This window comes from Sinocyclocheilus anshuiensis, unplaced genomic scaffold (genome assembly GCF_001515605.1).
Source record: "Sinocyclocheilus anshuiensis isolate Anshui unplaced genomic scaffold, SAMN03320099.WGS_v1.1 scaffold546, whole genome shotgun sequence".
Taxonomy (NCBI): Eukaryota; Metazoa; Chordata; class Actinopteri; order Cypriniformes; family Cyprinidae; genus Sinocyclocheilus; species Sinocyclocheilus anshuiensis.
Window position 1 is genome coordinate 1,577,702 of NW_015542451.1, and position 10,908 is coordinate 1,588,609.

The window sequence follows — 10,908 nt, forward strand, 5'->3', positions numbered from 1 at the left end:
CAGTGTCACATGATCTTCAGAAATCATTCTAATATGCTGCTTTGCTGCTCAAGAAACATTTCTGATTATCATCCATGTAGAAAACAGTTGTGCTGCTTCATATTTTTGTGAAAACCATGATACGTTTTATTTCCGGGTTTTTTTATGAATAAAAAAGTAACATAAACAGCATTTATTTGAAATAGAAATCTTGTGCAACATTATAAATTATGAATGCCTTTACTGTCACTTTAAATTAATTGAATGCATCCTAAAAGATTATGGAAAATTATTAAATTTTAAGAAGTCTTGGACAGTGCATTATTTTTTTCTAGTGAAGCGCTACAATAATTATTGTCTAGAAATGAGTTGTGCTGCTTCATATTTTTGTGAAAACCATGATACGTTTTATTTCCGTTTTTTTTTATGAATAAAAAAGTAACATAAACAGCATTTATTTGAAATAGAAATCTTGTGCAACATTATAAATTATGAATGCCTTTACTGTCACTTTAAATTAATTTAATGCATCCTAAAAGATTATGGAAAATTATTAAATTTTAAGAAGTCTTGGACAGCGCATTATTTTTTTCTAGTGAAGCGCTACAATAATTATTGTCTAGAAATGTTTCATTTTGTGTGCAGATCTCAGATGGAACAACATTGGGCTGCTGGGCGGTCGATCTGTACTGGAGGCAATGCAGCAGAACCGCGCACTGATCAAACTAGAGATGGCTGGAAACAACATTCCCAGCGACACGCTCAGGGCCATCGGTGAGGCTCAACATCAGCTGTTAGACACATGTTAAACACAAAGCCTTTCCTTTATTAAGCAAATTCAAATATTCCCAGAACAGTCCATGAATCACAATGCAGACAGGCAGTCGACACTGAGAGAGAGCCGGAGCAGGACTCAAGTGCTCAGCAAAGAGATCCAGCTCCTAAAGGATGAGAAAAGCCGACAGGTGAGGAGGACTGGGATTATTCGGTTAAACTGTGGATGGATTGACAACTAACCTCTTTTCTCTACATGTGGCCTGAAGTTTCTTAGTATGATGGAGACCATTGATAGACAGAAAGACGAGATGGGAAGAAGCAGCAGGTTAGTGTCACTCAAAACTGAACCGATACACCCCAAAAATAATTCATTCCCCCCGTGTTTGGTGAGTAAACAGTGACAGTGGATGTATAACAGGTTTTGTATTTCTTGTAGAAATTCATCCATACGTCTGGGGCAGTTACAGGGAGTGCTGAGTGAGCAGAAATCATCTGTAAATTCTCTCACAGCCAAGTAAGCAGCCTTTTAAGAATGAATTCATGGCTAAAATCAATGCAACATGTTGGGGTGTTTTGCGAAGGTTTTGTTGTTCAGATTGCAGATGACGGAGGCGGCTCTAGCTCTGTCAGAGCAGAAGGCTCATGACCTCGGAGAGCTGCTGACTCGAGTTAAAATGGAGAAAGCCGAGCTCAGAGACAGACAGTCCAGAGAGATCAAGAAAGGGCAGGAGGTATTTACTGATTTTAAGCTGTGCTACAGTTTCAGCTTTTAAATATGACCTTTTAGTCCTTAATCCTCTGATCGAATGCATTATTTAAAAAGGAAAATAATGTGCATTTTAATTCAAAACTAAAATATAATTATATTGGTTATTAATAATTATGAATGAAAGTGTTATAATGTTATACATATGAAGTACTATTAAAAAATATGGGCTCAGTCACTTTTTTTTTAAAGAAATAAATACTTTTATTAATCAAGGATGCATTAAATTGATTAAAAGTCACAGTATAAAGACATTTATAATGTTACATAGATTTCTATTGCAAATAAATGCTATTGTTCTGAACTTTCTATTCATCAAAGAATCCTGAAAAATAAAATGAATCACCGTTTCCACAAAAATACGAAGCAGCACAACTGTTTTCAACATTGATAATAATCAGAAATGTTTCTTGAGCAGCAAATCAGCATATTAGAATGATTTCTGAAGATCATGTGACACTGAAGACTGGAGTAATGATGCTGAATATTCAGCTTTGATCACAGAAATAAATTACATTTTAAAACATAGAAAACAGTTATTTGAAATGGTAATAATATTTCACAATATTACTGATTTTACTGTATTTTTGATCAAATCAATGCAGTCTTGGTCTGCAGAAGAGACGTTTGAATAGTAGTGTATACGATTACAACGCTTGATCATTTAACTAGCTGCTACTTCATAGTAAATGATTTGTCATGTTTCTGGTTTGTAGGATAGTGCTCTGCAGGAAGCAAAGCTTTTGAAGGAGGTGAACAGCTTGTCAGAGAAGAACCTCCAGCTTAGGAACAAGGTACAGAGGCCAAGCATTTCATATAATGAGCAGCTTGGGTGTGAGATTTACCCGGTCTGTTTAACCCTCACAGCTGGAGGAGACTGAACGCAGATGTAAAACACAACAGGAGCAGATCTTTGAGCTGAAGCAGGAACTCACAAACACCACTGCTGAACTAAAGCTGCGTCTCGCCCAAACCGAAGGTGCTCATCACTTCCAACTCGGCTATATGGCAAAATCCTCTGCTTTTAGATTGTATTTTAAAGTTTGAAATGTTTTCTTGGTTCCATTAGAAAGGCTGGAAATGGAGAAGAGAAGATCCAAGCAGGCACTTGAAGACATGGACAGTTTACGACAGAAGGAGGTGAAGATGTTAAACCCACCAAGAGTTTTGCTTAAATTCTTAGTTGCTGTTGCTGAAAGTTCATTGTCCTTTCGCTCCAGGTGGATCATCTGACAAGACACCAGGAGGAGAGTGAGAGAGCTCTTCAAGAACGCATCCTCAAACTTGAAGGACAGCGGATCCAATTAGAAGAAGTACTCTCATGTTGTTCCAAACCCGTATTGCAGTGTTATTTTAGTATCATTGAGATACTAGTTTTTTATTCATATTTTGAATGTTTTTATTTGTAAATTTTCTGTTTTCATTTTAATTTTAGTGAAAACGTTAGTAATTTGCACGTTTTTGTCATTATTATTATTATTATTTATTTTTATTTTTCATATGTCAATATAGTTTTTGTTAGTTTTTATTTCAGTTTTCAAGTACTAACTGAAAATGAGAAATGTTTTCTTGGCAATTAGCTGAAATTAAGTATATATAATATATATTTTATTTTATTTCAGTTAAAGTTTATTATAAACACATTTTTTTTTATTGTTTTAGTTTTAGTTAATAACTATTATTTTTAGTTAGTTATTATTATTTATTTTTTTCTGAAAAAAATCCTAAGACTTGGAATATATACATATACATTTTTATAGTTAATTTTATGCTTTTTATGTCCTGTCACTTTCTCAGTTTTCTTTCTCAAATTCTACTTTTGTGTTAAAAAAAAAAGCATTCGGGTTTGGAATGACATTTTTGGTGAATTATTCATTCCATTTGAAAACTAACCTCAGCCTTGTTTTCTTTAGAATTGTTGGTTTTGGAATGTCATTGTTCTCAATGGTACATAAAGAAGATCGACAGAATGAAGAATCACGTTTGCATTCTTGCATGCAGGAGCTGAGCAGAGTGAAAGCGTCTCTAGTGACTGAGAGAGCTCAGGCTGAGGAGGAGCTTGGGAAAGTGCGTGCCCAAGTGCGACTGGAGGAGGTATGCCATACTTTTTGAATTGTTGCTACATTAGTAGCTGCAGTATTGTTCATCAAAGCCACAAGATCCTCTGCTCATTCCCTCTGCAGCAGCAGCACCTCACCAGCCTGGAGGAGAAACTGCGAGCGGTTCGTCAGTCTCGGGATGAATCGCAGAACCACTGCACCCATCAGAAACAAACCATCGCTGAGCTGCATGCCAAAGTGGGCCAGCAAAGCATCGAGATGGACACGCTCCGCCGCAGGATAGACGAGTTACAGCAGGTACAGGATCCAAATGCAGTCACTCGTGGAGTGCTTCCAGTGCTATTTCACTATCATGGAGATACTAGTATAGTTTTCCTAGAACAGTTTTGAATTATTATTATTTTTTTTTTCAGTTTTAGTAATTTTATTGTGTGTTTTTGTCATTTTTATTAGTTTATATATATATTTATTTATTTAGTCATTTAGCAGACACTTTTATCCAAAGCGACTTACAAATGAGGACAACAGAAGCAATCAATTGTAGTATTAAAACAACTAAAAGCAGATCCAAAACTAAAAGCTAAAACTTTATAAATACTACTTATACACATTTTAAAAATAAAGAAATTAAATAAAAATGACAAATGCATACAACAAAATTTCAAAACTTAACATTTAAATGAAAAGCCAAAAATAAAGCTAAAAACAATTCAAAATATTAAAGAAAAAAAGGTAAAAGAGTATAATAATGATTCTAACATAACACCAAGCCAAACACCAAAAAAACAACTACATATTTGTGTATGTACAACCACACACACACATATATATATATACACACACATTTATAAATTCAATATATATATTATTTCATTTCCATTTAGTTTGTTGAAGTATTAAAATAACTCAAATTAAATAAAACTAAAACTTAATAAAATACCTATACAGACATAATAAATTCAGACATAATTTAACTAAAATTAAAATAAATAACAAATACAAATAATACAAATCAAACGACAGTAGTTTATCAGTAATCCTAAAAAATAACACTGCCAAACTTACATGCTAAAAAACAACAACTTACTTGCACATAGTAAGAAATGGTTATAAAAACTGAAACAGAAGTGAAACAAGTAGTAGGCTACATAAGCACAAAATGACTGCACCCCGCGACTGCCCATATTTATAAGCTCCTTTATTTAAAAAAGACCACTTTATTATGAAAAGTGGACATGTCAACACTGTTCGTTATACAAAACTGGCAACACCGAGAACCAGACATGCGCTTCGCACACGATGTCCTCTCCCAGTGCGCATGCGCAGTATTACTATACCGGCGGAGGCTGAACGGTAGCAGCTTAAACGACGCAGGAATCAACGAGACCGTTTTGACAGGTTAGTGCGCCAGTGTGGATTATTTGTGTTTGAATGCTTTTATACAATCTATATGATGTTATATTCAAAAGATAAAAATGTTAAAACATAATTATAAGCCAGCAGTCGGACAACCTTGTTGGGTGGGTTAGCAGGGGAGCTAACAGAGGCTGCTGCGCAGATCTGGGAGGGGGAGGCGAGTCTGGCGTTAAGACGATATTACCAACAAACCTGCTCTTCAGTCGATGATCACTACCATGTGAGGAGCTAAAATGACATTTTATTGACTTAAATCGATCGTATCCGGTTCTTAGGCGCTATGTACGGTTGGATTGGTGTGTTTAGCGCGGTGTTTTTTGGTGGAGATGGTTGGATGGGTCTCTCTCTCCCCTTCACTGCGGGCTGAAGCGCCACTGCCCGTGAGAAGCGGGTTAGAGACACTGACAGATCCAGTCTGGCTCTGTTTCTTACTAATATCTTCATACTCTTTTGTCATTTAAGGGAAAATACCACAGGTGAATAGAGTAAAAATTGTAACTAATGGATGTCACCGTACTTCCCCAGTTGGTTAATCACAGTACATTAAAACAATGATTTTGTATTTTTGAAATATTATGCTCGAAATATTATGCTAAGTGACAGACGAGGTCGTTTGAGTAGGTTACAGCTCAGACTGCATTAGTATTTTTTTTGCTTCTGTCAGATTAGTTTTGTCACAAATGACGGATGTGCATGCTTATCTGGCATTATGATTGGTGTATGTGGCCACTGCTGATGGAAACATGATATTAAATGATCGTTCAAAGCCTGTCATCTAGCTGAGATCAAGCAACTATTTTAATGAGTCTTGGCGATTCCTCTTTTGCTCATCTTGCTTTGATCATGTCACATAGTAAGAAATGGTTATAAAAACTGAAACAGAAGTGAAACAAGTAGTAGGAAAGAGGAGAAATAAAAAGCGATACTTATCCTTTGCCGGTGTCCTGCCCGGTGGAGTCGCACGGTAGAGTCGATGGTCTTTACACTCTTCGGTCTTCACACGAGGAGGCCTTCACGCGTAAGCTTTTTTATACCCGTCTACCAAAATACTAAATTAATTCAGCTGGACACACTTTCCCACACTTTCCTTATTTTTTCCACAACAAATGGCCAAGCAAGCGCAGACACTGACAAGATACGCGATACAGAACGAGACCAAACGCCATATCAGCACGTCTCCACACAGTAAACGTATATAAATACGTTTATGTATTTATATAAATACGTTTAATACAAATATATATATGAAGAGTTCATTTCCAAAAACCGATAAACGCCACTTTTTAAAAAATTGCCGTGCATTATTCTCCACATACAGTATAGCGCGATCTGAACCCTAAACACGTTTTGTCAAAAAAGCCGGGTTATTTTAGTTCATCAAGTTAAACTAAATGAAAATGTGAAATGTTGCCTTGGTAGCTAGCTGGAAAAAAAAAAAGTTAATTATAATAACCCTGAGTGGTTCTCAACCTTTTTGACTCCACAACAATTTTTTTTATTTACAAAAGGAGTGTCCTGTGTCCATATATTTAATGTGTTCAATTAATTATAAATAATTGTTTTAGCTTATTTTAATGCATGTTTTATCTAAGTTTAAAACACTTGAAGTCATCTTGCAGAAATGTGGAAGTTCTCCCTTAGTTGAGAACCACTGCACTAGGATTTACTTTGATTCATTTTGATTCATTTTACCATTACATTTCCTAACGTTATGAACATAGATGTTATGATAGTGTCACCATTAAAAACTTTTTTACTAAAAATTAAAAATGTATGTAGGTAAATATTGTTGTTTATTATGGTGTCATTTTATATAATGCAAAGAAGTTAAAATTATGAAATATTTTTTAATCAGAGTTATGATGTTGGAGGAATCACAAGCCATTACAAACTGAAACATAAATATTGCATGCTGAAGAAAAAAAAAATTCATTTTTATTCCTTGATTATTATCTCAGCAAGTTTTTTTTATATATAATGAAAATGTTTTTGTGGTTTTAGTTGACACAAATAACCCTGATTTTAAATAAATGTATTTAAATAGATAAATGTAAACGAGCTCTTGTTGTATCTTTGAATCCAGGACCTCGCAGGGAAAGAGCAGGTGAAAGTTGCAGAAGTGACACGAGTGCGAGTGGAACTACAGGAGCAGATCGGCCACCTGCAGGCTGAGAGAACGGCACAGGGCGGCCTTAAAGAGAAGATCGCTGCTCTGGAGAGAGAGATGAAGGGTACATATGTATTATGATTCTTTGTATTTTTGACTATATGTCAGGAATTATTCATGCAACTCATTTTACTTAGCGAGGGCTAAATGCCAGACTTGTTTTTGTTCTGTTCATGTGTGTGTGTGTTATGTAAGCTGATGCCTGTTGCAGGCTGATGGCTCATTGTGTTTGTGTTTTGGATCAGTTCTCAGTGCCGCCCACAGAGAGGCCCTTCTGGACAAAGAGAGTGAGATCTCGTCTCTGCTTGAGCGGCTGCGCATTAGAGAAGGAGAGATCCAGCGCATACGTGAGGACGAGGCCCAGAGAGCCAGCTTCCTCCAGAATGCCATTCTCACGTACGTCCAGGGCTCTCCTCTCGCTCACTTCAGCCCCAAAAAGTGAACTCTTATGCCAAGACTTCTGTGATTTTCCCACAGGTCTGTTATACACTTTCCATCAGGGTGCTTTGCAACTATGCATAATAAATCTACTGCATATTGCAAGTTTTTACAATGCTTTTACATATTTGAGTGACACGTTTTCATGAATAAAAAAAAAAAATTATACTAAAATACTTTTAAGTGTATATATTTGGTTCGGAAAAGGGGTTTGCCTTGGCGAATAATCAGAAAACTTATTTTCAAAAATTTCACTTTTTTAATGAATATTCACTTTTATTTAAAATGTTGGAGCTCTTTCAAAAATGTGCCTTTTCAAAATCCCCAGTGTGCCATATTGTCCATCAACGCTCTTATATTACATCACTTACAAATTGTATATTTTAAAATGATTTCCACTGTCGGAGTTCTTCCACTTTTGTAATGTGTGTTGGCTATTAAATAAAATGTGTGGTTTTTTTTTTTTTACAAAACTCAGCTGATTGTATGTAATGGAGTAAAGATCATTCTTTACGTTAGCTCATACATAACAAATTAAAATGTTTTAATATTAAACCATTGCTCTAATATTAAATCCATAATCCATAATAACACATTCTCCAGTGAAAAGTCCATTCTCTGTTGTCCTTTCGCATCAAAATCCATGGACATATTTGTTTAGATCCGTTTTGGATTGTTTTCACTTGCAAACTGTGATTGGTCTGTGCATATTGCTCTCCAGCTGTTTGGACTCTCATTCTGACGGCACCCATTCACTGCAGAGCATCCATTGGTGAGCAAGTGATGCAATGCTGCATTTCTCCAAATCTGTTCCGATGGAGAAAAACAAACAAACTCATCTGCACCTTGAATGGCCTGAGGGAGAGTACATTTTCATTTTTTGGGTGAACTATTTTTATTCGTAATCCTCTGCCACTTGTAAAACATACTGTACTATAAAGAAATATTTCCATAAGTGAGGGAAGATCACGTGACAAACATCTAGCCTACCACTGTTTAAAATATTTAGTGTCTTATAACGCCAACAGTTACAATTACTATAAAAAAATAGTTTATAGTAAATAGGACATATTCCGCAGTATTCAGTAGCTACTGTTCAATCCTGTACGTAGGCAATGACTCGACGCTGTGTGGGCTCCTGTCCCTTTAAATTTCTTCGGTTTTTCCCGGAGAGTCTCGGTGAGGTTCGCTGTCAAAGCCGCTGCTGCAAAGAGGGCAGTGACCGTGTTTTTGCAGATATCTATCGTTTCTCGGGTTAAGTGGGAGCTGTGGCTTAATAAAATACATTTACGCCTGTGAAGTGAAGCAACCTGCCGCTCCACAAATGCAAGCTATTAAATGCGTGGTTGTCGGCGACGGGTAAGTAGTGTTTTGGGGAGCTGATGGAGAGGAGCATCCTTGGAAACCCCGTGTTGGGCATTGTAATTAATTCATCCCTAGTTCTGGCCTTTGCATTTTATTATTTGCTCAGCGTAATATCCAATATTTGACCCTAAGCATGTGCATGTATGCAGAATGCATGTAAAGCCAAAATATTATCGGAATCTGTATAGCTAACGTTATTGTAATGGGCGCATTACAGCGTGAGACATTAATAATTGTTTCTTGTCTTCGTGTATTATTTTGAATCGTAATGCACGTGCGGCTTGTCAGTATGCATTGTTTATTGGCCATTAAATGAACGGGCTTTGAACAGAAATGTGCCATTTTTGTTCGCTGTATCAGAGAGTGAATTTAATAGGGTGACCCGTGTTGATTTGAATGGCAAAAGCCTGAAGCAGAAACGCTATGGTTACCACTCCGTCTCACGCGCGTGAGCGAGTTTCCCCTGCTGTCTAGTGCTGCGAAGTCCGAGTCGTTCCGCGAATCGGTTCTTTTGAAGAACCGGTTCAGGAACACGATTCGCTATTATTTTACGTCACGGCGTCATTGCGTACAATTAAAGGCAATTATAAGATATCGGTTATATCAGATCAAATACAAAGACACATCAAAAGAAAAAAAACAAGTTGGTAAATCGGCGTCTTGGTAAGTAATCAACACATTTTGTGCACTATAAATAAACACAAAGAAAATATTTAAGGCTTCACAGTAATTTGCAGTCTGTTACTTGTCATTTCTGTTGATGTGTGAAGGTAGTGTCCTATTTTTATCTTAGAATTAGTACAAGGGGGTTTATTCAATGTGCATTTGTGGATAACGAATTTTCCATATATAATGAGCAGATTGATAATATACCTTTATAAAATCGACATCATTATCATATATCACATATGTTTCATGTTTGCATTCTTTTTAACGAAAACAGCTCGGTTCAACGAATCAGTCAGGTGGTGATTCGAGAATCGCTTCGTAAACGAGTCCTTCATCCGACTCGAACGATTCTTAGCAGCTAGCGCTCTCTCAGTGCGCGTTTGGTAATGGAGCTGTGTGTGTGTGTGTGTGTGTGTGTGTGTGTGTGTGTGTGTGTGTGTGTGCGTGTGTGTGTGTGTGTGTGTGTGTGTGTGTGTGTGTGTGTGTGTGTGTGTGTGTGTGTGTGTGTGTGTGTGTGTGTGTGTGTGTGTGTGTGTGTGTGTGTGTGTGTGTGTGTGTGTGTGTGTGTGTGTGTGTGTGTGTGTGTGTGTGTGTGTGTGTGTGTGTGTGTGTGTGTGTGTGTGTGTGTGTGTGTGTGTGTGTGTGTGTGTGTGTGTGTGTGTGTGTGTGTGTGTGTGTGTGTGTGTGTGTTGCCCTCAGGCGAGTGTGAATCTGGGACAGGGTCTGTCACTATCTGACATACTAACACCCAAATAAAGAGCACACTAGCAGCACTAACTACTTTTACTTGATGCAACCTTATTCATCATATAATCAGTGTTGGGGGTAATGCATTACAAGTAACGTGAGTTACTTAATCAGATTACTTTTTTCAGGTAACTAGTAAAGTAACGCATTACTTTTTAATTTACAAGAGAATATCTGAGTTACTTTTTCAAATAAGTAACGCAAGTTACTTTTTTTTCTTCCAATTTATTGATTAACAGCTCTCCAGTCCCCATGTTGAGAGAAATCAGATGTTACTGTAGTTCTAAAACAAACATGAATATGCATTAATTCATCTCACTCACACACAAAAAAACAGGTTCAGTATTCCTCAAAATGAATAAAAATAATGCAACTCAGAATATGACGCAAACCTGCAATAATTAAATGTTAAACAACACAAATATCCTTTATATATTTAATCCCATTCTATTAACCAGTGTCGTTGCTTCTGACCTTCGATGATGCAGTTTAACCGTACTAATAAGCAAAAATTACTCTAGACA

General features: G+C 36.6%; 2 protein-coding genes across 2 annotated transcripts in view; both read left to right on the forward strand.

Moving 5' to 3' along the window:
• Positions 1–8,086, forward strand: part of lrrc45 (leucine rich repeat containing 45) — a 13,517-nt gene extending 5,431 nt beyond the window's left edge. The window contains exons 6-18 of the mRNA XM_016493128.1: positions 625–753; positions 832–944; positions 1,023–1,081; positions 1,193–1,270; positions 1,352–1,487; positions 2,239–2,316; positions 2,390–2,501; positions 2,592–2,662; positions 2,743–2,835; positions 3,524–3,616; positions 3,706–3,879; positions 7,082–7,229; positions 7,411–8,086. Of these exons, the coding sequence (XP_016348614.1) occupies positions 625–753; positions 832–944; positions 1,023–1,081; positions 1,193–1,270; positions 1,352–1,487; positions 2,239–2,316; positions 2,390–2,501; positions 2,592–2,662; positions 2,743–2,835; positions 3,524–3,616; positions 3,706–3,879; positions 7,082–7,229; positions 7,411–7,607 (1,481 nt within the window). The 3' untranslated portion in view covers positions 7,608–8,086. The remainder of the gene's footprint in view (positions 1–624; positions 754–831; positions 945–1,022; positions 1,082–1,192; positions 1,271–1,351; positions 1,488–2,238; positions 2,317–2,389; positions 2,502–2,591; positions 2,663–2,742; positions 2,836–3,523; positions 3,617–3,705; positions 3,880–7,081; positions 7,230–7,410) is intronic.
• A 701-nt stretch (positions 8,087–8,787) lies between these two features.
• rac3b (Rac family small GTPase 3b) overlaps positions 8,788–10,908 on the forward strand; it is a 7,814-nt gene continuing 5,693 nt past the window's right edge. The window contains exon 1 of the mRNA XM_016493129.1: positions 8,788–8,962. Within this exon, the coding sequence (XP_016348615.1) occupies positions 8,928–8,962 (35 nt within the window). The 5' untranslated portion in view covers positions 8,788–8,927. The remainder of the gene's footprint in view (positions 8,963–10,908) is intronic.